This window comes from Phocoena sinus, chromosome 19 (genome assembly GCF_008692025.1).
Source record: "Phocoena sinus isolate mPhoSin1 chromosome 19, mPhoSin1.pri, whole genome shotgun sequence".
NCBI classification, from domain to species: Eukaryota; Metazoa; Chordata; class Mammalia; order Artiodactyla; family Phocoenidae; genus Phocoena; species Phocoena sinus.
This window is the reverse complement of record NC_045781.1, coordinates 11,868,821-11,895,908: the sequence shown is the minus strand read 5'-3', so window position 1 is coordinate 11,895,908 and position 27,088 is coordinate 11,868,821. Positions and strand designations below refer to the sequence as shown.

The window sequence follows — 27,088 nt, the reverse complement described above, 5'->3', positions numbered from 1 at the left end:
GCTGGTACGTTAACTCCGCGTCCTCGGGTGTATTCTGAGAGAGCCGAAGCTTGGGGGAAGTGAGAGTGGGAGGTTAATCCCAGATCCATGGTCTCTGTGGAGAGGGAAGCGCCGTGAAGAGCGAAGCGCCGTGAAGAGCGAGAGTTTCCATCGGGCGTGGGAGGGAAGATGGGGAAACTAGCTAAGAGGAGTCCGTGGGAGGTCCTCGGGAGATAAGGGATCCGTGGAGCTCCGCGGGCCCAGGGATTGGTGTGCGTGTGTGTGGGGGGGTGGGGGGGCACGGAGGGGTGTCTGAGAAAGACTGCTCTGGGCACAGCGAAGAATGGTGTTGTGTAAAGATCAGCCTCTGGCATGGAAGACGGTCTCGACTCTGTCCCTGACGTTCTGTGTGCTGCGTGCCCTGTTGCTCCATCAGTCCAGTAGTTCGAATCATCTCCAAGTCCTAGGCCTTTTCTGCCCCTCTCACTCGCCAGCGGTTTGTAGCGGTGAATAGCTCAGATTGCCTCTTCTCTGGCCTTGTGCCTGAACCCCAAAGTGACAGCCCCAGACCCACCCCTCACTCACAGTCCAGTGGGGGGCCAGATAGTGACAGCCCGGGATGGTCAGGCCTGGGCTGGGGGAAACAGAGAGGAGTTAGGGCCAGGATGCGGGAAGTACAGGGCCCTGTAGGATCCAGGCGGAGCAGAGGGCCCCTGACTCAGCCTGATGGGTCACAGAGCTTTGAAAGGATTGGATGGGGGCGGGGCCTTGGAAGAGGCGCCACTTCTAAGAAGGGGAGATATTTGAGCTGAGGCCTGAAGAATGAGTAGCATCCTATGAAGTGTTAAAAGAGAGGTGACACAGATCTATATGTGACTCATCTGTATGAAATGGCATCCAGGACATTCTATTATTGGGGGAAAATAATGCAAACTGCAATACAAAAAAAAAAGGAATGAGTAGCATTCTTCTGGGAAAAGGAGCAGTGTCAGGAATGGGTGTTTCAGGCAGAGGAAATGACATCTGCAAAGGCTTGGATTAAGAAAGCATGGCTCGGGCTTCCCTGGTGGCACAGTGGTTGAGAGTCCACCTGCAGGTGCAGGGGACACGGGTTCGAGCCCTGGTCTGGGAGGATCCCATGTGCCGCAGAGCGGCTGGGCCCGTGAGCCATGGCCGCTGGGCCTGCGCGTCCGGAGCCTGTGCTCCGCAGCGGGAGAGGCCACAACAGTGAGAGGCCCTGGGGACCCCCTTGCTGCCCTGGCGAGCCATCTGTCACAGGTCCCCTAGTCCAGGATCCAGCCGGTTGATGGGCTGTAATGTAAACCCTTGAGGGCAGACCCTAGACTTGTTCCCTCACAGCCTGGTGGTTCAGTGACTGGCCTTGAGGTCGACCAGAAGCTGGGCTTGAATCCCAGCTCCCCCACTAATCAGATGTGTGACCTTGGGTGAGTGACTCAACTTCCTGATCTGTCAAATGGGGATATAATACTGGGTTTCATGAAACCAATCTCATCATTTTAGAGAGCCATAAAGAATTAAACATATAATTTATATATTATATATTTTAAAATATATAACTTTGTAGATGGTATCAAGGAACCCAAGAAACAACAGAGAGACTTTAAAAACGTGCTGCCACGTCAGATGACACTTTGGCCTAAGTTATGGAAAATGCAGTTGCTGAAACGTGAGTTCGCCAGCTCGAAGATATGCGACTCCAAACGTAATTATTTAACATTTTAATACTGAAGCTATTAGCAGCAGATTATATGTTTTTTTTAATTCCTTGTTTCAAAATCTATAAGAATCAGAAATGGAGTGATTACTTTGGGGTACCCATTAATAACCCACTCCTTGAGAGCTGGGTCAGTGTTACCTGCTCCCATGCTACGACTCAGAGGTGAATATGCGGGGAGACCCTTTTTACTCCCTCTGGTTTTAGGAGATGACTCAGGAGGAAAGGCTCTGTCTCCACACCATCCCCCCTGCACACACACCCTGCCTTCTAGAGGGGCACCATTATATTCTTCCTTTATTGGCTGTCCTTGTATAATACAAATCTGCAAGTTTAGATACAAAAAAATCTGGAAATAAAAGATAGAAAAGTACCCGCCAGGCACCCCCTTCCTTCTTCCCGGACCCCTCCCCAGCGGGCACCGACGTGAGGTAACTGAGCATCTTCTTCCCCTTCCCCTTCCCCCTACCTGCCTCCTGGGCCCCCAACTTGGCCCCCTACCCCCATGAGACCCTGGCCCGAAGAACATGTGGGCCCCCAAGGGGAGGGGAGGGGTGGTAGGGGTGAGCACAGCATTGGCAGTGAACGCAGCAGGTGGGCAGAAGGAAGCCCTTTGTTTGTGCTGTGTATGGGGGGGGAATGACCAAACTTGGGGTGGGCACTCGTTTGGGGCCGAGGAGGGCCCCCAGGTGGGCATCCCTCCTCCATCCCACCCAATACTGGAAGGTAGAAGGTCAACAACAGAAACTGGGAAATACAGCTTGAACCGAGGGCACTCGGTGGGATTGTGGCCATCCCCCTGTGTCTGGGTTCCGGGGAGAGGGGGCCATGCCAGCCTAAGTCTGGCAGAGAAATGGGTCCCTTAGCCAGGCTGGGTCCGTCCCTGAATTCCATCCTATCGCAACCTGGGCGTCACAATGTCGGTTCTGTACTGGTCGTGGGAGGTGGTCGAGAGAAGGGTTAGAGAGGTCGTCAGGAGGGTACAGCCCCAGGGAGCAGGACTGGGGAGAGGTTGGGCCTCCACTCCCAGGTGCGGGGCTCCTGGAGATGATGGGGTGACTCGGGCTACAGTTCAATCTCGAAGGTCTTCTGCAGGTCGCCCGAGAAGGGATTGGAAGGCTTCTCTACAGCAGGTTTGCCTTCTAACGCTGCCCACTGGGCCTCAAAGGGGTCCAACTCAGGGGCCGGGGCAGGCGCTGGCTCTGGGGGCCAGGGCGCCCCATTGGGGCGAGGACGGGCCTGGCCCCCAGGGGCGCTGGGTGCTGCAGGGGGTGGGAAGGGCCCAGCTTTCCCAATCAGGGTGGCAGGCTGGGGCTGGAGCTGGGCGGCTGAGCAGAAGGCGTTGGCCACCATCTGTGAGGGTGTGATGCCCACCACGGGCACGCGGGGCATGGGCGGGTAGCCCAAGCTCGGGTAGGCGGGCACAAAAGGGGGCTGCATGTGTGGAGGCGGCAGGAACACGGCCACCTGGGCAGGCGCGGCGTCGAAGGGCCCCATGGGGGCGGGGAAGGGCTGCAGGCCGGGGGGCACGGCAGGCACCGAAGCTGCCTGCTGCTGCGCCTTTGCCACCTGGGACACCTCCTCCAGCCACCTCTCGGCCTCCGAAGGGGTCCGCTTGTGCCCAGGCTGGAAGGCAGCTGCAGGGGGCGCGGAGGGCTCACCCCAGGCAGAAGTCCCTGGAGAGAGGAGAGGGGCAGTTAGGGGGCATGGGCTGCAGCAGAGAGAACCCCAGGCTGGGGATCAGACTCTGGACCGGGCTGCCTTGCCGCCCTGCACCCAGCTCTGCTCTTCATTAGCTGCCTGGGCTTTGGGCAAATGGCTTGACCATCCTGGACCACAGGTCATGCAGTGCTACGAAAATTCACTTCTGAGATTCTAAGGTCCTAAGATGAAAAGTATAGGCACGACCGACAATCACCCAGGCCGGCTTCCCTTCTGATTGGTCAGTAGCAAACCTGTTATTAAATATTTTTTAATATCACCCTTGGCTCTAATATTTTGACCCTGTATTGTCTTAGGAGGCTAAGATTCTAAGATTGCATGGATCTTTCTCAGAGTGTACTCTTCTAACATAGTGGGTAAGTTTCAGTGTTTTTAAGTTTGTGTTTTCTAAGATTCTAGAGCTCTAAATTTACAGTTTGTAATTCCAAGGTGCTTCCCCTTGGCACTATTTTCTCAGAGAGCACTCTTTTAAGGTTGTAAGATTCCAAGGTTTCCTGGCTCCAAATCTGTTAGGTTCTAATATCTTGTGATTCAAAGGCTGTAGGTTTCTAGATTTTATGGTTCTAAGACAGCAAGTCCATGGTTCTAAGGCGACCCCATAATTCTTATGTTATCTCGTGGTTCTAGGATGAACCCGCGGCTCTGAGACAACCCCGTGGTTCTAAGATGATCCATGGTTCTAAGCCTGTGGGATTCCAAGATTCCCAGAGTCTCTGCAGTAGCCCTGAAAGGAGCAGGGGGATGCAGGAGGGGCACTGCAGGGCATCTGGCCCAAGAGAAGGGCTGAGTTTACCTGTTGAGGCTGGCGGTGGCCCTGGTGCTGGCGCTCCAGCACTGGCAAAAGATGAGCTGATCTGTGTACACAGGGCGCTGATGCTGTCACTGTCACTGGCATTGGGAGGCTCCATCTCAGGCACTGGGAAGTCAGGGAAGGGTGGAGGTCAGCGAACAGGCCCAGGCTCTGCCCTTGACCCCACCCCCGCAGGTGGCCCTCACAAGGTGTGTGGGTTGGTGGGTCCACTCTGCAGTAACTAAGTGGCCACGGCCACAAAAGTGGTAACTGCGCACACGTGTGTGTGTGTGGCATCTGAGTGGTACGACAGCCAAGTAGTGTGTGACATCTGATGGCAGACAGTCACAGGGATCCCAAACCAAGGAGGACCTCAAGAGCTGTATGTAGCCGCGAACCAGAAGAAATATTTTAAATGCTTAACAATATATATTAATTTTAAAATATGTTCAGGGAATTCCCTGGGCGGTCCAGTGGTTAGGACTTGGTGCTTTCACTGCCAGAGCCCGAGTTCAATCACTGGTCAGGGGACCAAGATTCCACAGGCCGTGTGGCGCGGCCAAAAAAATAAATAAAAAATGTTCAACCACACGTATGGCAAGAGCACCGACTAGTCAGAATGGATATTGCCCACGCTGCTGGTCACTGGCTGGGGATCATCTGTCTTGTTTTGAGTGCGGAAGTGGGGCCCCACCAGGCCTGGCCCATAACATATGTCATGAGGGCAGAGATGCACCGGTGCCTGCAAGACAGGACACGCTGAGCAGGTGTGGTGGCCTCGTGAGGGCTTAGGATGAGAAAAGGCACCATCCAAATCAACAAGAGGACCATCAAGTGTGGCGTGTGACAAGTGCCTGTGACAGCTCAGCGAGTGGCTATCTCCAAGGCAGTGTGTGTGATACTCCTATGAGCATCAGAAAGAAACTGGCTGTAGGAGTCAGCAGGTGTGACGTGGGGCTGCCCAGGTGGGACAGGAGGTGGCTTCCCGGTCATTTCTATGATGACTGTGCCTGTTAGTCCAAATGGGTGTGCAGCTTCTGGGGGGTGGCCTCTGAGTGTGACTGAAACCCAGGCTGTGGCATCCGACTGTGATTCCCCAGCGTGAGCCAATCTGCCTGCGTGATGTATGGAATTCGGCATGAATTAGCATATGTGACTTGTGATTCACACAAGTTTGTGTGAATCCAGGTGTGTCGTTCGTGAGTGTGTGTTAATCTGTGTGTGTGATTTCTGAATGGGACACCTGGCTACGTGCTTTCTTTCTTTCTTTTTTATTGAAATATAGTTGGTTTACAATGTTGTGTTAGATTCAGGTGTACAGCAAAGTGATTCAGTTATACATATATATATATATTCTTTTTCATATTCTTTTCCTTTATGGTTTATTACAGGATATTGAATATAGTTCCCTGCTATACAGTAGGGCCTTGCTGTTTACCTATTTTACATACAGTAGTTTGTATTGGATACGTGCTTTCTAAGTGTGTGTAATGGTAGCACCTGGTCCTGCAACTTCCAAGTGTGTGTGATTTTTGATTGCCCATGACTAAGTGTGTGACTAAGTGTGTGTGACACCCGCAGTGGAGTGGGACATCTGTGTGAGTGCATGAAATTTTTGTGCGGCAAGTTACATCCAAGCAAGTGGGCAACTGGCTACAGGCACGCGAGGCTTCTAAATAAAGTCTGGGGTGCCTGCCACCTCTCAGGGAGCAGGTGTGACAGCCCTGGGGGTGTACTTAATGGCAGGTTACTTAATGAGGACAGCAAATCTGAGGGCGCATGCAGTACCTGGGATGCTGCACAACGTGGAGCGAGCATGTGTCATTCTCAACAAGCACTGGCACCTGCTCAGCCGTAGCCCAGCCTCCTGGACGCAGATCAACACCTCCCACACCAGTCCCCAGGGCCATAAGGGGTAGGTGCCTCGGATTTGGCATATGGAAGCAGGAGACAGGGCCAGACCACATGACTTCACTGACAGCTGGGAGGAAAGGCAGCTCTCCTGCCTGTCTCCCTCGGGCAAACCATAGTTCCATGCCACCTCTCTCCTCCCTTTTTCCCATGGCATACATTTAAAAAATCACAACATGTGCCATCTCTCTCCTTTTCCTGGTCCATGGCAGACATTAGTAATCAAACATGATGCTTTTCTCCCATTGAACTCTTTGCTCACCTTACCCCTCACCAGTAGAGCCTTGTGGCTCTGCTGGCCACATGCTGAAAGAAAGGACTGTGGTCCTTGCAATTCCATCTTCCCTCGAAGACATGGCTAATCGATGATGATGGGTGCTGCCTCCGCACAATCCTTTACCCAGAAGCGACATCACGAATCCATCACTATGCACCCTGACCCCGTGATCCCCATGCTCACTCGTGCCCTTCAACTCATGTTTCCATAAGCCAAATTCTGGGAGTCATCTTTGGGCAAAACATAATACTCCTGCTCTCTCTTCTCGCTTGCCCATGGCAAACTTTGCTAATCAACCACGTGGTGTGCCACCTCGCTCTTTTCTCTTGCTCAAGTCAGACACTGTAAGGAGATCATGATGTCTGTCATCACTCTTTTCTCCCTGCCCTAGGCAGACATTGTTAATCACAATTCTTCTTTCCTCTGAACCTGGATCCTTGACCTGGCCAGATCTCATGGCTCTACTGGCCAAAAGCTTGGAGGGAGCATTAGCCTATGGTGCCTCAGTCTCCTCTTGAGCAAAAACATGGCATCTGGGCAGCTTCTCTCCTCTCCCTTGCCCATGGAAGTCTTGCTAATCAATCATGACATATGCCACTGCTCTCACGTCCCTAGCTACAGCAGACAGTACTAACTCATCGTGAGTTACGCTATTTTTTTGCTATCCCTTGCCTGGAGCAGACATTGCTAATCGATCGCAGCTTACACTACCTCTCTCCTCTCCCAGACTGATGGCAGACATTGCTAACTGATCACATGTTGCTCCTCTCCTTTGCCTGTGGCAGGCAGTGCTAATTAATCATGGTGTGACCTAAGTGTCCATCGACAGATGAATGGATAAAGAAGATGTGGCACATATATACAATGGAATATTACTCAACCATAAAAGGAAACGAAATTGAGTTATTTGTAGTGAGGTGGATAGACCCAAAGTCTATCATACAGAGTGAAGTAAGTCAGAAAGAGAAAAACAAATACCATATGCTAACATATATATGAAATCTTAAAAAAAAAAAAAGGTTCTGAAGAACCTAGGGGCAGGACAGGAATAAAGACGCAGACGCAGAGAATGCACTTGAGGACACGGGGAGGGGGAAGGTTAAGCTGGGACGAAGTGAGAGAGTGGCATGGACTTATATACACTACCAAATGTAAAACAGATAGCTAGTGGGAAGCAGCCGCACAGCACAGGGAGATCAGCTCGGTGCTTTGTGACCACCTAGAGGGGTGGGATATGGAGGGTGGGAGGGAGATGCAAGAGGGAGGGGATATGGGGATATATGTATACATATAGCTGATTCACTTTGTTATACAGCAGAAACTAACACAACAATGTAAAGTAATTATACTCCAATAAAGATGTTAAAAAACAAAATCATGGTGTGTACCACCTCTTCTCTTGCTTACAACAGACAGTGGCATTGATCCCGATATTCCCTCCTGCTGAGCCCCAGGCTCACCTGTGCCCTTCACCTGGAAGTCAGTGCGGCGCTGCAGCGTGGATGGCAGCTCATTCAGCCGTAGGCTCAGCTGCCGTTTGAAAGGTGAGTTCTTCTGGCTGAGCGCCGGGAACCCACGGAAAGAGCCCTGGCGAACCAGCTGCTCCAAGGGGGCATGGCGCCGGGGGATGGCGGCTGCAGTGGTGCCTGCAGCCACTGGGGTGCCCGCCTCACCCTTCTCGCCAGGGGATGTGGTGGCCGGTGTTGGGGACACGTGCCCAGGCTGGGCAGGGCCAGGAGCCGCAGTTGGAGCAGCTGCTGCCTCTGCTGGAGACATGGGTGAGACAGGTGGTTAGATAGCTCACCTTGGCATTGGAGGCCTCTCCTACCCAGACCCCTTGATTGTTTTCCAATGCTGCCTTCCTCACCCAATGTGCCCTGCCCTCAAGACAGGCTGGTCAGAGCCCCCAAATGTCGCTCATCCCCACCCAAGCCAGGACCACTTTCCCCAGGAGGCCCGTGGGGGAGTCGTCACCCAACCTGACCCTCTGTGTGTCTCAAGCTTTCTGTCCCCCATCCATCTTCCTCTGCTGCTTCTGCTATTTCTCCCTCTGAGACCTTCTGTCTCCCTTTCTAATTAATTTAACAAACACTTTTTTGGTGCATGACCAATGTATCAGGCATTGTTCCAAGTGCCTTGCAAGTATTAACTCATTCAGTCCTCACAACCACCCAGTGAGGGTGATATTGTCATTATCCCCATTTTACAGATGTGGAAACTGAGGCCCAGAAATGGCAAGTGACTTGCCTGAGCCATAGTGTGAAGGAAGGGGCAGGCTGACTCCAGAGTCTGAGTTCCAGATGACTGCGCTAACCCTTCTCACCCTCTGGCCTGGTCTCTCCACATCATGCTGTCTTCCTCCATCATTCCATCTGCTCTGCTCTCTGTCACCTCCCACCATTCTTCCCACCTCAGGTACCTCCTCCCTTCCTCCAGTTGCTACCCATTGTTCTAGACCCAGCTTGGCATACTTCTTCCTCTGACGAGTTTTCCAGATTGTTTCAGCCCCCCAGCCTGGGCTCCCTCCCCTCTGGGGCTGTTCTCAGTCCTCTGCAGGTACCTGGTCTCCCCACTCAGCATAAGAAGCGGGCTCTTCAATGGCAGGGTCTCCCCACCCCTGCCAATACACAAACACACAGCCATCCTCCCATCAAGGCGTCACCTGAGCCACAGCCTGAATGCTAGTGAGATTAAACTCAGGCCCACAGAGGGCAGGGAGGGTGCCCAGCGCTTCTCCCACCTTCCATGAGGGGGCGGTGAGGCTCTTACCCAGGCCAGGCTGGGGGCAGTGGAAACAGCCCGGGACACGTTGGAACTGGGAAACCACCTCTACCCCCCACCACCTTGGGCTTCAGGAAGTCTCCTCCCCTCTCCAGGCTCCAGTTTCCCCAACTAAACCTGGGATAAACATCCCTCTGCTGCCTTCCCAGGTCTCCTGAGAGGGTCAGTTGAGGCAGTGAATGTTCAACGCTCTGGAATCCCACAAAATCTTGGTAAACAACTTTGTGGAAAGTGCACTGCTCCGTAACTCCTGAACTGAAGAGACCTCTTTGTGAACGTGCGGTGCCTTGAGACTGTGAATCAGTGCATCATCGGCAAAACACTGTCATGTGTTCGGCAAATCATATACCACACTTTGTAAACTCTCATTTTTGCGGTGCAGGCTCTCAAGTGCTTTCTACAATGCAAAGTACCTGGAACGTATAATATCCTTTGGAAACAGCAAAATCCTTTGCAAACTCTAAAGCATATGACATTCTTTGTAAATTTGAATATCCCATATAAATAGTAAACTCAGTGTACTCAGTGTGTTCTTTTGCAAACAATAAAATATCATATAGGGACTTCCCTGGTGGTGCAATGGTTAAGACTCCGCACTCCTACAGTAGAGGGCCTGGGTTCGATCGCTGGTCAGGGAACGAGATCCCACATGCATGCCGCAACTAAGAGTCACATGCCACAACTAAGGAGCGCGCCTGCCACAACTAAGGCCCAGTGCAACAAAATAAATAAATATATATATATAAGACAGGTTTTCACTAAAAAAAATATATGTACTTAGGCCCTCCATTAACTATACTTTGTAATCTGCTTTACCAATGATAAAATTCTTTATAAATTCTAATAGATGATGTAAACAGCAAAATATTTTGTAAGCTGTGAACTCCTTAACTTTGTCAAGAGGTTTGTAAATGGTCACACAGTTTACCAAGAAAAACATATGTTATAAACTCTAATATTCTAGCAAGTGATAAAAACTTGTTTTCCTAAACTTTTTAGCTAGAAATATTTTAAACTTACAGAAAAGATGTAATAATGGAACAAGGAGCGCACATGTTCTCTTGTGTTAACTTGTTACCCTTGTTAACTGTTAACAAGTGTTAACTTGTTACAGTATTTGATCTGTCTCTCCTCCCATAATCTTTTTTCAGTATGATTTAAGAGTACGTTGCATACAATAAACAAGGCATGGAAACAACCTAAATGTCCATCAATAGATGAATGGATAAAGAAGATGTGGTAATATATATACAACGAATAGTACCCAGCCATAAAAAAGAATGGGATAAAATGCCATTTGCAGCAACATGGATGGACGTGGAGATGATCGTACTAAGTGAAGTAAGTCAGAAAGAGAAAGACAAATATCATGTGATATCACTTATATGTGGAATCTAAAAAAAAGATACAAATGAACTTATTCACAAAACAGAAATAGACTCACAGGCATAGAAAACAAATTTATGGTTACCAAAGGGGAAAAGGGAGAGGGGATAAATTAGGAGCTGGGGACTAACGGATGTACACTACTATATATAAAATATAAATATAAATACATATAAACAACAAGGAAAAAAAAAAAAGAGTAAGCTGCAGACGGCTTACCCAACCCTAAAACCTTCAGCATGTACCTAAGAACAAGGACAGCCTCCTGCTGAACCACAGGACAACTTCTTACTTGGGAAATTTAACATGGATATGATACTGTTCGCTAGTCTACAGTCCATATTCTAATTTCCCCAACTGGTCTACTCATGTCCTTTATGGATGTTCATATATATATATTTTTTTCAATGTATATATTTTATATACATATATTCAATATATACATATTGAATTGAATGTTGAATATATGTCTATATATACAATATCCAGGATTCAATTCAGGATTGCACGTGACATTTATTAATATTTGTCAAATCTCTTCAGTCTCCTTTATCCTGAATCCCAATTCAGGATTCTTTGTAAATTCTAAGCAGTGTTTTCCAAAAATGTAAAAACTAGAAACAGTTAAAAAAAGTAAAATTAAATTAAAAATTACATTTTGACTCAACACACATATATTTAAAAACCACAGTTTGAGAACTTATAAACTATTTGCCTTTGACCTAGAATGTTTAACAGGTATTTTTCAAACTTTCATGATGGCAACCCAGAATAAGAAATACCATTAACATGGTAACCCGTTCCATACACACACACACACACACACACAGATATACTGACATAAAAGTATCATTGAACTATACTTACCCTTACTACATTCAATTACTCTGATATTTTTTATTCTTTTCCATTTCATTTCTTAAAATGCTAACCACAACCCAGCAAGCTGACTTCACAACCCATTAACAGGGTGGATACACAGTTTGAAAAGCCTGGGAACATCCCTGGGTTAGCAGATAATAAAGCTCTCGGTGAGCTTTGCTGGGATTTGTGGCCAACAGAATATGGCCCAGAGGACTCCTTAAACTGAAGTACACTTTATAAACTGTAACCAAACTTTGTGGTTGGTGCTTTGCTTTGTATTTTTTACTTAAAAAAATTTGGCGGGCGGGGGGGGGCTTCCCTGGTGGTGCAGTGGTTAAGAATCCGCCTGCCAATAAGGGGACACGGGTTCGAGCCCTGGTCCAGGAAGATCCCACATGCCGCAGAGCAACTAAGCCCATGCGCCACAACTACTGAGCCTGCGCTCTAGAGCCCACAAGCCACAACTACTGAGCCCGTGTGCCACAACTACTGAGCCCATGAACCACAACTACCGAGCCTGCGCTCTAGAGCCCACAAGCCACAACTACTGAAGCCCATGCACCTAGAGCCTGTGCTCCGCAACAAGAGAAGCCACTGCAATGAGAAGCCCGCGCACCACAGCAAAGAGTAGCCCCCGCTTTCCACAACTAGGGGAAAGCCAGTGCACAGCAATGAAGACCCAACACAGCCAAAGATAAATTAATTTAAAAAATTTTTGTTGTTTTGGGTTTTGTGTGTGTGTGTTTCCTTTTTGCTTTGTAAACTGTAGAGCCCCTGTACCTACCTCTGCAGCTCTCCCCGCAATCTGGATCCCTTGGCCCCACCCTGGGACCATTCGGTGCCCAGCCCCGCCCCGCCCTCCGGGCAGCGCCCACCTTTCTTTTTGTCAGCAGCCTCTCTCTCAGCCGGCCGCCCACCCCCAGACAGGCGGAAGGAGCCCTCCCGGGCGAAGCTGGTGCGGCTGGCGTCAAAGGCAGCCGTGACTCCGCACTCTTTCTCCCGCCGCTGTTTCCGCTCTAGGCAGGCCGCAAACGCACACCCCACTGCGTGGCTCAGCCTCTCGCCCTGTGGGAAGAGGTTGGGGCAGGATTAGCGACGTTGTGCAGTGCAGACCGGACGCCGGGAGCCCCGGGGTCCAGCAGCTGGATGCTGGGTGACTCCGGCTGAGTCCCTTCACCTCTCTGGGCCTCAGTGCACATCTGCAAAATGAGGGACAAAAGACAGAGACAAGAGTGTAATACTGTATGGCTCCATTTTTTTTTTTTTAAGATTTTTTTTGATATGGACCATTATTTTAAAAGTCTTTATTGAATTTGCTACAATATTGCCTCTGTTTTATGTTTTGGTTTTTTGGCCGCAAGGCATGCGGGATCCCAACTCCCCAACCAGGGATCAAACCCACACTCCCCGGCATTGGAAGGTGAAGTCTTAACCACTGGACTGCCAGGGAAATCCCTGGATGGCTCCACTTATATGAAGTTACAGAATGGGCAAAACTAATCTCTGGTGAAAAACTTCAGAACGGTGGTTGTTTCTTAGGGGTGGGCATAGGGACTGACTGAGAAGGAGTATGAGGGGACAGTCTGGGGTGGTGGCAATGTTCTACATCTTGATGGGGGGGGGGTTGGGTTATACACGTGTATACAGTTGTCAAAACCCAGCAAATGTACACTTAAGGGTTGTGGTCAGCATGTATTTCGCTTCAAAAGAAAAAGAGCTGGAGACAAGTAGGAATTCTGCTTAATAGTATGCATGCTGAAGTGTCTGGGGGAAGTATTCTGATGTCTGCGACTTTGAAATGCATCCAAAAATAAGATGGAGAGATAAGTGATATAGTAAGCCCAGACAAATGTTAATGGCAGGATCTGGGTGGCAGGTGTCCAGGTGACTGGTGACTGTACAAGTCTTTCGACTTTGCTGCATGCTTGAAAATATTTTGTAGTAAAGTATTGGGGGTAAAAACAACAACCCCTGTTTCTTGAGTGCCTACTTGAGAGACGCCAAGGCCAGAGAGCCTGGGATTGATGCTGGCTTCCCACTTCCCAGCTATGTGATCTCAAGAAAATCACTTCCCAGTACCCAAGTCTCCTCATTTGTAAAATGGGGGCTCTAACAGCACCCACTTCACAGGGTTGTTGCAGGAATTAGGTGAACAAATATATGCAAGGCATGCAGCGCAAAGCCAGGCACAGGGAAACTCACATATGTGTCAGCGGAAATCTTGTGTAGCCCCGGGCTGAGCCCTGATTTGCATCCTTTTATGGAATCCTCACAACAGTGCCAGGAGGTGGACAATCTTATAAACCCATTTGACAGATGAAGAAATTAAGGTTCAGTCAACATGCCCATTATAACAAGTGAGTGGCAGAGTTGGGATTCTAATGAGGTATGTCTGACTTCTGTTCCCTAAACAAGATGCTCAGCCACCTCTTAAAGTTGAACTTGGGGACAAAAATCCTCAACAAAATGCTAGCAATCTGAACCCAGCAGAATATTAAAAGAATCAAGTGAGATTTATTCCAGGAATGCAAGGTTGGTTTAACATATGAAAATCAATCAACCACATTAATAGAATGAAGAAAAATCCCCACATGATCATCTCGATTCTCACAGAAAAGGCACTTGACAAAATCCAGCACCCTTTCATGATAAAACACTCAACAAAATTGGACTAGAAGGGAACTTCCTCAACCTTATAAAGAACATTTGTGAAAAAACTCACTGGTGGCACAGTGGTTAAGAATCCGCCTGCCAGTGCAGGGGACACGGGTTCAAGCCTTGGTCTGGGAAGAACCCACATGCTGCGGAGCAACTGAGCCCGTGTGCCACAACTACTGAGCCTGCGCTCTAGCGCCCACGGACCACAACTACTGAGTCCGCGTGCCACAACTACTGAAGCCCGTGCTCCACAACAAGAGAAGCCACCGCAATGAGAAGCCCGTGCACCACAACGAAGAGGAGCCCCCGCTCGCCATAACTAGAGAAAGCCTGGGCACGGCAACAAAGACCCAATGCAGCCAAAAATAAAATATAAATAAATTTATTAAAAAAAGAAAAACTCACAGTTAACGTTATCCTCAATGGTAAAAGACAAAGCTTTTCCCTAAGATCAGGAACAAGACAAGAATGCCATTTTCATCATTTCTATTCAACACTCTATTGGAAGTTCTAGGCAGAGTAACTGGACAACAAAAAGAAATAAAAGGCATCCATGTTGGAAAGACAGAAGTAAAATTACCTCTGTTTGCAGATGGCATGATCGTGTATGTTGAACATCAAAAAGGATCCACAGTTAGTGCAAATAAATAAATTCAGCAAAATTGCAGGATACAAAATGAACACACACAAAAATCAGTTATATCTATATACACAAACAGCAAACAATCCAAAAATGAAATTAAGACAGTACCATCTAAAATAATAAAATGGTTGGGAATAAATTTAACCAAGGAAGTAAAAGACATACATATTGAAAACTACACAACACTTTTGAAAGAAATTAAAGAAGACCTAAATAAATGGAAGTACATTCCGTGTTCATTGATTGGAAGACTAATATTGCTAAGAGGGCAATATTTCCCAAAATGTTCTGCAGATTGAATGCAATCCCTTTCAAAATCCCAATGGTCTCTTGCATAAATGGAAAAGCTGACCCTGAAATTCATATGGAATTGCAAGGGACCCAGGACAGCCAAAACAATTTTGAAAAAGAATAAAATAGAATAACTCGGGCTTCCCTGGTGGCGCAGTGGTTGAGAGTCTGCCTGCCGATGCAGGGGACACGGGTTCGTGCCCCGGTCCGGGAAGATCCCACATGCCACGGAGCGGCCCGTGAGCCATGGCCGCTGAGCCTGTGCGTCCGGAGCCTGTGCTCTGCAACGGGAGAGGCCACAGCAGTGAGAGGCCCACGTACCGCAAAAAAAAAAAAAAAAAAAAAAAATAGAATAACTCACACTTTTCAATTTAAAAACTTACTCCAAAGCTAAAGTAATCAAAACGGTGTGATACGGGACTTCCCTGGTGGCTCAGTGGTTAAGAATCCGCCTGCCAATGCAGAGGACACGGGTTCAAGCCTTGATCTGGGAAGATCCCACATGCCGTGGAGCAACTAAGCCTGTGCGCCACAACTACTGAGCCAGAGTGCCACAACTACTGAAGCCCGTGTGCCTAGAGCCCGTGCTCCGCAGCAAGAGAAGCCACCGCAATGAGAAGCCTGAGCACTGCAACAAAGAGTTGCCCCCACTCACCGCAACCACAGAAAGCCCGCGCGCAGCAACGAAGACCCAACGCAGCCAAAAACAAACAAACAAATAAATAAAACAAAAATAACCAGTGTGATACTAGCATAAGGAGAGACATATAGACCAACGAAACATAACTGAGAGCTCAGACATAGACCCACACATCTTCGGTCAATTGATTTTCAATAAGGTGCCAAGACCATTCAATGAAGGAAGAATAGTCTCTTTATCAAATGGTGCTAGAACAACTGGATACAGTATGCACGTGAAAAAAAAATGAAGGTGGACTCTTACCTCACACCATTTACAAAAATTAACTCAAAATGTATCAGAGACCTAGATATAAGAGCTAAAACTGTAAAACTCTTAGAATGAGACATGAGGTAAATCTCTACAACCTTGGATTTGGCAATGAATTCTTAGATATGACACCAAAAGCAGAAATAACAAAAAAAATTGATAAATTGAACTTCATCAAAGTGTGTACATTTGCACATCAAAGGACACTATCAAGAAAGTGAAAAGATAGGGCTTCCCTGGCAGTGCAGTGGTTAAGAGCCTGTGCTTGCAATGCAGGGGGCACAGGTTCAATCCCTGGTCGGGGAACTAGGATCCCACATGCCACGGGGCCAAAAAAAAAAAAAAGAAAGTAAAAAGACAACCCACAGAATGGGGGAAAAGTTTTGCAAATCACGTAACTGATAAGCATCTAGTATCCAGAATATATAAAGAGCTCTTACAACTTAATGGTAAAAAGACAAACAACCCAATTAAAAATGGGTAAAGGATTTGAATAGATATTTCTCTGTAAAAGATATACAAATGGCCAATAAGCACAGGAAAAGATGCTCCACATCATTAGTCATTAGCGACATACAAGTCAAAACCACAATGAGATACCACTCACACCTACAGGATGGTTAGAATAAAAAAAAAAAAAGTGTTGGGGCTTCCCTGGTGGCGCAGTGGCTGAGAGTCCGCCTGCCGATGCAGAGGACACAGGTTCGTGCCCCGGTCGGGGAAGATCCCACGTGCTGCGGAGCGGCTGGGCCCGTGAGCCATGGCCGCTGAGCCTGTGCGCCCGGAGCCTGTGCTCCGCAACGGGAGAGGCCACAACAGTGAGAGGCCCGCGTACCACAAAAAAAAAAAAAAAAAAAAAAAAAGTGTTGGCAAGGATGTGGAGAAATTGGAACCCTCATACATTGCAAGTGGGAATGTAAAATGGTGTCGCCACCAAGGAAAACAACTTGGCAATTACTCAAAAACTTAAACATACTATATGACCCAGCAATTCCACTCCCAGGTATATACCCAGAAGAATTAAAAACAGGTATTCAAACAAGTACTTGCATATAAATGTCCAGAGAAGCACTATTCATAATAGCCCAAAGGTGGGAACAACCCAATGTCCATCAATGGATGGATAAGTAAGCAAAATGTGGTATATCCATACGAATATTATTCAGCCATATAAGGGGAGTAAGTACTGATACGATGCTACGACATGGATGAACCGTGAAAACATTATGCTAAGTGAAAGAAGCTGGTCACTAAAGGCCAATAGGTCACAAAAGGCCAATATACACCTCCCCAAAGAGCAGAGGGTGTGCCCCTCTTCATGCCTCCCTCCTTTACGTAGTTGGGATGAAGATGTGAAGGCCGGAGCACGCACATTCATCTTGGATCATGGAGTGGAAGCCATACTCCAGCATAGCAACGAGCTAATAGGAGCCATGGCCCTCGAGTGGAGAGGAATCACACCAACGCCGTGCTGCCTGCCTGGGGACGTCTTTCACATGAGACACAAATTCCTATTTCACCGAAATCACTGGTATCTGAGGGTTTTCTGTCACAAGCCTCAGAATCCTGTGAGAATGCTTCTCAGAAGACAGTCCATTTGTCTCTTTTTTTTTTTTTTTTTTGCGGTACGCGGGCCTCTCACTGCTATGGCCTCTCCCGTTGCGGAGCACAGGCTCCGGACGCGCAGGCCCAGCGGCCATGGCTCACGGGCCTAGCCGCTCCGCGGCATGTGGGATCTTCCCGGACCAGGGCACGAACCCGTGTCCCCTGCATCGGCAGGCGGACTCTCAACCACTGCGCCACCAGGGAAGCCCCATTTGTCTCTTTCATCAGATTCTCAGAGGGGATCTTGATGTCCCCCTCCCCCCCAAAAATATAAAGAACCACAGGCAAAATGAATCGACTCTGAAGGAAGGGTGGGTACCCTGGAGGGTGTTGTTTCAGAAGGGCCCAAGGGGGCTGCTTGGGGGCAGGAAACTACAGCTTGACTCGGGTGAGGTTTAAAACTAAGCAAAAATTCACGGAGCTGTGCCTGGGCCATCTGCGCATGTTACTGTATGTGTATGCTCCTCAATGAGAAAAGTTAGAGAAACATGAAGAACTACCGATAACAAGGAGGATGATGAGAACTAATGTCTTCCTGAGTGCTTCCTATATGCCAGGCATTGTTCCAAATACTCTGTATCAACCCCCTCAAGTCTCACAATAATCCTCTAAGTTATGGGCTGTGAATACACTCCCTTTTCCAGATGAGGTCATGGAGAGGAGAGGTAAGGTGAGTGACTCACCTGACACCACACAGCGGGCTGGGGTTGGGCGTGGGACACCAGGGCACGGGAGACAGTCAGCTGGCTTTGGGCTTTGGTGATACTCACGGAGTCCTTGAGCGCCAGGAAACAGTGGCAGATCCAGCGGCGGGTGGTCCCATCGCGGCAGATATAGGAGAAAGCCTTGTCCAGGTTGCGGTCAGGAGCACAGAAGGAGACCTTTTCGATGGTCTGGTCTACCAGCAGGTCCTGGGAGGCACCAGGGAGGCCAGGAAAGGCATGTGTACTGTTTTTCGTGTATTCACTTAATATTCCCTTTGTGTCTGCTCTATATCCTGTCCTGAACGGGGTGGGGATCCTGCACTTGTTGAAACAGCTGTGGGCCCTGCTCACATGGGGCTCCCAGTTTAGTGCAGGAATCAGACTCATCACCAGATGGAGACTGGCCAGAGTCACAGCCACGCTGTAATGAGGGAGGCACAGGCAGGGGGCTCAGGGCTGGGGTCGGGAGGCTCAGGGCCAAAGCTTGCTGGAGGGCGTCAATCCTGTTCAGTCATTAACCTAACTGTCTTCATGCGCTGGCTGTGTCCTCAGGCAGTGTCTGTGCCAGGGGCAGGGAATTCAATGGTGCGCAAACAGATACCCGATCCCGGCCCACGGTACTCCCATCTGGCCAGGTAGATGGACAATAAACACATAACAGCTAACATTCGTTGATCGGAACACTTCTGCTGTACCAGGCATAGTTTTAAACTATTTGCATATACTTTCTCATTTAATGGTTGGGTCCATTTTTATCCCCATTTTTGCAGATGAGGCAAGCGAGGCATGGAAGGGTTAAATCTCATACCCCTCGTGCCCAGGGTCACCCAGCTGGTAAGTGGGTGAGCTGGGATGCGAGCTGAGGTCGCTGCTCTACGGTCTGTGCTCTCACCCACAATCCATGCTAGTTCACAAATAGCCACAGGACTCAATCCTGAATTATGACTGTGAGAGGTGCCAACATGTTACAGGAACACACGGCTGAGTCTAGAAGGTCCCTGAGGGAGGGACATCCTAGAGGTGGGTGAGAAGGCGTCCCTAGCCCCATTCGAGCAGGGTGAAGAGAGGGGCCCACTGGTGCCCACTCCCAGGCCCACGGGCCCCCTACCTTGGTCTTGTCATCTACAACCCGGAGCCCATCAGCTGATACCCACAGGACAGACTTCACAGACTTCCGGCCCATCTGGAGTGGAGGAGGAGGACAGAGGGTGTGGTCAGGGCTGGCTCTTCTGCTCTGACCTTGCCCCCTCCCTGCTCCAGCCTCTCACTCACCGCCTTCAACTTCTTCACAGCATCTTCACACACGTGCATCCCCCGGGACTCCTCCACCTCCACGTGGCCCAGGTACTTGGTGCGAAGGGGATGGGAGAGCATGAAACAAGCAGAGTAATCAATCATTCCTAGTGCTCACTGCGCCTCTGCGATGCATCACACGATGTCCTAAGCACATCATATGAATTAACTCATTTGCTCTTTTTTTTTTTTTTTTTTTTTTTTTTGCGGTACGCGGGCCTCTCACTGTTGTGGCCTCTCCCGTTGCGGAGCACAGACTCCGGACGTGCAAGCTCAGCGGCCATGGCTCACGGGCCCAGCCGCTCCGTGGCATGTGGGATCTTCCCGGACCGGGGCATGAACCCGTGTCCCCTGCATCGGCAGGCGGACTCTCAACCACTGCGCCACCAAGGAAGCCCAACTCATTTACTCTTTACCTCAACTTTGCAAGGTGGGGACCTTTTTTTTTTTCTTGGCCACGCCACATGGCTTGTGGGATCTTAGTTCCCCTACCAGGGATGGAACCCATGCCCCCCTGCAGTGGAAGCACAAAGTCTCAACCACTGGACTGCCAGGGAAGTCTGGGCACCCCGTTCTCATCCCAGATATACAGGTGAGAAAACTGAAGCACAGCATGGAGTAATGATTCCCACCCTGCCTCTATCCTTGGCCTTTAACACATCCCTGGTGTCCTTCTGAGTGCCAGCGTCTGCATCTGCACCTGAGGACTGGCCCCAGGCAATGACTGACAGGAGCTGGGGTACACACGCCCCAGCTCCCTCACCCCGTGGGTGGGATGGCTCGATTTCCCACAGTTCCCTAGTGGCATCAAGCTCAGTTGCTCACAGCTATAGTTTAGTGACACCCTTTACTGGCTGCCTTCCCTTCCTCACTCTCACCAGCATTTCCTGCACCTCCCAAAAGCCCCTCCCTCGCAAGGTCCGCTTCTAGGGGAAGGGAAAACAAGGTGGGAGGGGGGCGCTGTGACCATCCTCTGTTGTCACCCAACCAGGAAGGGAATGAGTGGAGAATTGAACCTGAATCCTGCTGTCTCTCTTATAAATTTTCGTGTGCGTTGTAAAGGGTCGTGGTGGTCTAAACCAGAACGCACTTAACAGTAGAGGGCTTTGCAAATGCTACAGAATTTTTGTGACCTCCCAGTGCCCCCCTGGAATCTGTGAGCTCCCACAGAATAGCGTGACTCCACGCGGGACGCCCCCCCCCCCCCACCAACCCCAGCTAATATTTTCCTGGCGCAAGAGAATGGGTCTTGGTTTCTAATCCCGACTTTAAAGGACTCGGGCGGTGCGGTCCTGCTTCTGCAGGATCCGCAGTTCTTCGGGGCTGTGAAGTCTCTTGGGTCTCAGCCACTTCACCGGGCAACAGACAACAGACACTGGGCACGCACAGCGAACAGCTCGCACACCGCCGCAGCCCCGCCCACACGAGCCCCGCCCACTCACCCTGACCGGGAAGCTGCACGTGCCCTTGCGCACCGCGTCCTCGTCTGCCTGCCACTGGTGTGGGCGCGATGCCTCAGGCACGTAGGCTGGTTTCCGCCGCCGCAGGCTCTGGCGTAGCTTGTTCATGGTGCCCGCCCCGTCTGCTGACAGAAGACAGGGGTGCGAGTCAAGGGTCAGAGGCATGGGGCTCAAGGTGGGGGGAAATAGGGCTCAGGGAGCAAGGGGGTCAGATAACATGGCAGTAGGGCTACAGGGTTAGGGGGTCACTGGGTCAGAGGACATGACATCCAGGGAACATAGACTAGCAGCAGTTAGGGGATACCGACAAAGGGGGCAACTGGAAGGCAGGGGAGTGGGAGAGTCGGCAGTGGGGATTCAGAAGACACGGGGCTAAGAGGCAGGGAGGTCTGGGATGTGTGCGTCGTGAGTCACAGCTTTTAGGGGTCTGGAGATTCGGGATGTGACAGTCAAGAGGCATGATGATCTAAAGTAATGGGAAGTTAAGGCAGTGGAGGACATTGGGGTTAGAGGGCATAGCAGTCAGGGGTCACGAGGTCAGGGGTTTTAGGGGTACAAGGTCAGGGGATGAGGTGGTCAGAGGGCACAGGAGTTGAGACCTGCATGGGTCCGATGTGGGGGACTCAGAAGGTCCAGGGATTGCAGTTCAGAGCCCAGGCCAGAGGGTGCTGGGGACAGGGGTGGGTCTCTGCAACTCTGAGATACAGCCCCTCTGACAAATGTGTCTGTTCTAAGGCAGAGGCCCCTGGGGAGGAGTGCATCTGCGATGTCAGAGGTAGGCATGGAGGTGGTGGCCAGTCACTAAGACAGCCTTTGCTGGCTGAGAAGCCATACTGAGTCCCAGGAGGAGTGTGAGGGGACACCTAGGACAGAGCACCAACAGATGAGGCTCCACCTGTGTGTGCAAGCAAGTGTGCAGCTGGTGTGTTCCTTTTTTTTTTTTTGGCCTCACTGCGTGTCTTGCAGGATCTTAGTTCCCCGACCAGGGATCGAACCCGTGCCCTCGGTAGTGAAAGCGCGGAGTCCCAACCACTGGACCACTAAGGAATTCCCTGGTGTGTTCCTGAGTGTTGTGTGTGAGGGTGTCTAGTTCTGAGCAGGCACCTATTGTCTGTGAAGGCTGTACGGAAGGACACAGGTCTGAGAATGGTTGTTGATGAGAGTATGTGTCTGTGAATGCTGTCTGTGAGGGGATGTCTGTGTCCAAGAGTGTGGCTGTCATCTGTGAGTGTAGGTCCCTGAAGCTTGTGGCTGAAGAGTAGCTATGTGTGAGACTGGTGGTGAGTGTGTGTCAGGGAATGTTGCCTGTGAGGATGGGTCTGTGTTTGAGCATGAAGCTGCTGTCTTTGAAAGGGTGTGTCCGTGACTGTTGTCTTTGAAGCTGTGTGTCTGTGTGAAGATGTGGCTATTGTCTTTGATGACCACTGCACGTGACACTGTGTGTCTGTGAGAGTTACCCAAGATACCACATCTGTCCAAGAGTGCAGCTGTTGGTGGTGAGGCTGTGTGTCTGTGGCTGTTGTTTGTGAGGGTGTGTCTGGGTCAGATAAGGTGGGTGTTGTTGCAGAGAATGTGGGTCCGTGAGTGTTGCTCTGGGGGTGTGTCTGTATGCAACCGTGCATCTGTGAGGGTGTGTGAGGACATGAGGTTGTCATCTTTGAGAGTGTGTTTGTGAGTGTTATTTGTGAGACTGTGTCTGTGTGCAAAAGTATAGCTGTTTTTTGCATCCCTTGAGAGTCCCTGTATCTGGTGAGTGTCTGTGCTCACCTGTGAGGGAGTCTGGCTGTTGTCTAGGATTGTGTCTGTGTTTGTGTGACCGTGAATCTATGGGTGTGGGGATGTTGGTGTGTGCCTGAGTGTCCAAGTGTGTGTGTGTGTGTGTGTGAGAGACCTAGTCTAGGTGGGTGTGTCTGTGAACGAGGTCACTGAGTGTGCCGGGAAGTCATTTGCGGGTGTCCACTTGTGAGTGTGATTAAGCCTGTGTGACCGCAGGGACAGTTCCTTTGGCTATGTGAGGCAGACCCACCCAGTCACTCAGCCTTCGCCCTGTCCCCAGCTGGCCACTCACCTGGCTCCGTCCTGGAGGTTTCAGGGGGCCCCAGGGCCCCACAGGGGGCAGGGGGCAGATGCTGCTCTGGCCTCCTGGGTCCGCCCTGCCCAGGGGAGGGAGGAAAAGTTGAGAAGCTGGCTTGGGATAGGGCGCAGTCCCCTACCTCACCCCCTCTTTGGACATCAGCCAACCCCCCTTCATCTCAGGATCTCTGATGAGAGCCCTGGTTGTCATAGCAACTGTTACTAAGGCAATCAGCCACCTGGTTGCAAGGGCCCAGGAACGAGTAGGTGTGTTTCGGGAGCATCTGCTGGGGATGTCCTGGCCTCAGGAGGCTGTCTGTACCCAAGGGGATGGTGGGAAGGGGGTGGCCTGCCCTCTAGACACATGTCCAGGGCTGCACACACACATACAGTCACATGTGTACATGCAACTCTGGTCCCCAATTGTCCCTAGAACCTGGTCACAGCTCTGCACAATTACAGAGACAACCACAGTGACACACACTGGATCACGCAGAAACAGTCACAGCCACTGTAAATACCTGGCTACATATCCAAGTTCACAGACATACAGTCTCTGCTACAGACCATTTGTCCACAGGTATGTAGAGTCCCAGGCTGCCCAGGCACTGCCACAAACGTCTGGTCATATCAGTAACTGGTATTTTGTCACTTTTCTTTTCTCTGCCATATACAAAGAGCTGGGTCCGGGCACACCCACTGGGGCAGCCCATGGCCAACCAATGACAGTTGTTTCCTCGGGCACCCAACCAAGACACTCACATTACGGACCCACCCATGTAGAAGCACACCCCGCAGGAGGTCACCTATTAGCTCTGAGGCACACACACTTGTCACATACAGCTCCCTTGCTGCCTGCTGACATCTGGTCAGGGATGCATGCAGACATACTGACACACATTTGGTCATACCGAGTCACACCCAGCCACAGCCACATGTGTTTAATCATCGACCGGCACACAGCTGCACAAGGACACTCAACCCCAACTGTATCAGTCACACCAACACACCTTTTTGGTCACACACTGTCACACAGCCATACATCCCAGTCGTAGAGGCACACATTTGGTCATGGTATCAGCCACACGTATATGGATGGTTCTCCATACCCAAGCACACACACAGACCCCGATGGCCACGGCCCATGCATTAGAGAGAAATGGGCACACAAACTCGGGACATGCATACAACCATCCAGAGACAGTTCTCCCCAAGGACGGACACACTCAGACACAGCCAGACAGTCAGTGGCTCAAAGTCACAGCCATACGCATTTCAGAAACGGTCATGTATGCAAAGTCCCACAGCATGAGTGTCCACGTTACCCAGCCATATATCACGGTCATGGTACCTATTTCACAGTTACCCACCATCCCACACCCAGCTGTACCATGTCAGACCATCACAGAGAAACACACGGTCTCTCTTCCTGCAAACATGTAAGTCACACCGACAAGTATGGGGCCACATACGATCACAGCCCCATGTGGAGAGACACATAATATCTCACACACAGAGGCATCAGCACACAATTTCCATTACACACACACAAGCAAACAGTCAGGTATGTGCCTAGAAATACAGGGACCCAGGGAGCATTTATAGCTGCGTTTACACAGAAGACACAGTTCCGGATAGAGTCATGTGTGGAGTCCGGAGACAGTCACTCTGTCACCAAATCACACAGATTCAAACATAAGCCACCCAGCACGCATACAGGGACACCCACCCACCCACCCCAAACAGCCACACAGCTACAGACACACACTCTTACAGACCATGACACATACACAAGTATATAGAGTCACCCAGCGTCACAGACATGCAGGTCACACACAAATACAGAAGCCACAGTCACATACACACCCCCCCACACACACACACAATCACTGGTGCCACCACACACAGACACACCTATAGTTTGAGTCACATGCAATGAAATAACCCACTATTAATAGTCTGTCAGGGTTTCAGACTCCAAGTCAAATACATAACCCAAATCACAGGTACACAACTACAAATGCACAGAATCACTCAGTATCAACACACAGACCTAGATGTAGTCATTTATACAATCCCGGCCACACACATAGATGTGGCTTTGAACACACAACCGCAAACATACAAGTCACAGTGCCAGCACACATCCTGTCACATAGGCACAGTGTGACTTCATATACGATGGCAGTCACACACCTAAAGTTGCAGGTACAGTTGTGTGTCATGCAAGCACATGTGTGACACATATAAAATCAGAGACACAGTCACAAACATTCGAAGTCATTAGGACAGTCGCACATGGACACAGAGTCATAGACACAACTCCACTTATAGTCACAACTCCACCCACATCTTCAGTCAGCCACACACATGCCCAACCCCATACTCAACAGATATACTGTCACATACCCAGTTAGAGTTACCAAGGTACATACATGGGGTCACAAAAGACATAAAGACACAACCACATAGTCACAACCATGCACACACTCAAACACAGACAGACTGAAAAGTATAGGGTTCTGCACAGTGAGCGAGCAGCTGTCATATACACATACACAGCCACACAAATGCTGGGGTCACATACAGAGACACAGTCACAGACGCTATCGGACACAACCACAAGCACGAAACACACGATTCCTCAGAGTCACCAGCTGCAGCTCACACACATACACACACAGGCAGCCACAGTTACAAAAACACAGGGTCACACTCTTAGCCACCTCCCCATCGCTTGCTTCCCCGCTTCCACCCAGGTACCACACACAAAGCCATCATCACCGCAGACGCTGCAGACAGACAGGGCTGCGCCAGGTCCCTGGGGAGCCGCCCCCCGGCCCAGCCTGAATCCTGGAGCCTGGGGGGCCAGAACCGGATGGGGAGGAGGTGCATTGTCTGTGCGTGGGGCCCCTCCCAGACAGCTGGGCAGCCCCAGGGACAAAGAGGGTGGCCCAGGAGACCTGTGCCCTGGGACCCTTGACCAAGTCTTTTTGTGTGTGGGGTTGCCTGAAATTCCCCTTATTTTATTCAGGCTTTGGGGGGATAGAGTCCCAGGCACAGAGACCTTGTTTTGAGAAGGGTCTGTTCCTGGGACGCCGCCCAAGCATGGGGGGATGCTGTGCCCCAGACGCCTCTGAGGCCTGGGGACGCACTGTGCCAGGAATCCCCCCGAGCCTTGGCTTGGTGGGGAAGCTGTGGGGGCCCGGGGACCCCATTCTCGAGACCTTGCCTAGAGGGCTGCTGTGAGAGAGCCCCTCAGGCCGGTAGGGGTTAAGGATTGCGTCTGGTCTGGAATCCCCTCTTAGAGGCCTTGACTTCATAAGGAGGTTGCGTCCCAGACCCCATCCCCAAAATCTTGCTTAGGGGGTTGTACCTAGAATCTGTCCCTCTATCCTTGATTTTTTTGAGGGGGAGGTCTGTGTCTGGGATCCGTATCTCCAGAGCCTTGGCAAGACAAGGCCTGTGCCCGAGACCCCTGTCTCCCAAGATCTGGCTTGGAGGGGAGCCGATTCCTGGACCCCCACCCGGGACCACCCTCCCCAGCCTTGGCACCCTCTCTCCATCCGGGCGCCGCGGCCGCCTCCCACCCTCCGCCACATCAGCAGCGGCGCCGCCCCCGACCCGAGCCCCCTTCTCCCGCCCTTCTCACGCTGGCCGCCGCGCTGCGGGACATCCAGGGCTCCGGCGCCCCCGCCTCCCGCGGCCCCGGCTGGGCCCGGATCCCCGAGTGCTGCTGCTGCTGCTGCTGCTGCTGTGGCGGCGGCGGCAGCTCGGTCTGACGCGGGCCGGGGCCGGGGGCAGGGGTATGGTGCGGGATGCAAGCTCGCTAGCCTGCTCCGCTCCCGGGAGGATTCCGTTCCAGGGGCGGGGGAGCGCCCCTCCCGCTTCGGCTCCCCGCCCCAGCCCCGCCGCCTGCTGGATATGCAAAGAGACCCCGCCCCTTGACCAGTAGGCCACGCCTATA

General features: G+C 50.7%; 1 protein-coding gene across 5 annotated transcripts; it reads right to left on the bottom strand.

Moving 5' to 3' along the window:
* Positions 1 to 1,703: 1,703 nt before the first annotated feature.
* On the bottom strand, positions 1,704 to 27,021 carry NUMBL (NUMB like endocytic adaptor protein). 5 transcript variants are annotated; one of them, XM_032613869.1, is made up of 10 exons: positions 26,774 to 27,021; positions 23,117 to 23,201; positions 21,031 to 21,173; positions 19,568 to 19,642; positions 19,404 to 19,478; positions 18,362 to 18,502; positions 12,321 to 12,510; positions 7,875 to 8,177; positions 4,230 to 4,352; positions 1,704 to 3,390 (listed from the first exon to the last, which is right to left on the bottom strand). In XM_032613869.1, the coding sequence occupies exons 1-10, from the start codon at positions 26,795 to 26,797 to the stop codon at positions 2,780 to 2,782; spliced, it is 1,770 nt and encodes a 589-aa protein (XP_032469760.1). In that variant the 5' UTR covers positions 26,798 to 27,021; the 3' UTR covers positions 1,704 to 2,779. The 5 variants fall into 5 exon arrangements, with proteins under 5 accessions (XP_032469760.1, XP_032469761.1, XP_032469758.1 ...); XM_032613870.1 differs by having other exon boundaries at positions 21,031 to 21,170; positions 26,774 to 27,020; XM_032613867.1 differs by having other exon boundaries at positions 7,875 to 8,180; positions 26,774 to 27,019.
* Positions 27,022 to 27,088: the final 67 nt, after the last annotated feature.

What these genes read in the sequence shown, in the direction of transcription:
- NUMBL (XM_032613867.1), bottom strand. Translation starts at nt 26,797, where the DNA reads ATGTCCCGCAGCGCGGCGGCCAGC. An exon ending in CGTGCAGCTTCCCGGTCAGG is followed by an intron (nt 19,643 to 21,030) that starts GTGAGTGGGCGG and finishes CTTCGCACCAAG; the next exon opens with TACCTGGGCCACGTGGAGGT. An exon ending in CTGTGAAGAAGTTGAAGGCG is followed by an intron (nt 19,479 to 19,567) that starts GTGAGTGAGAGG and finishes CCTCCACTCCAG; the next exon opens with ATGGGCCGGAAGTCTGTGAA.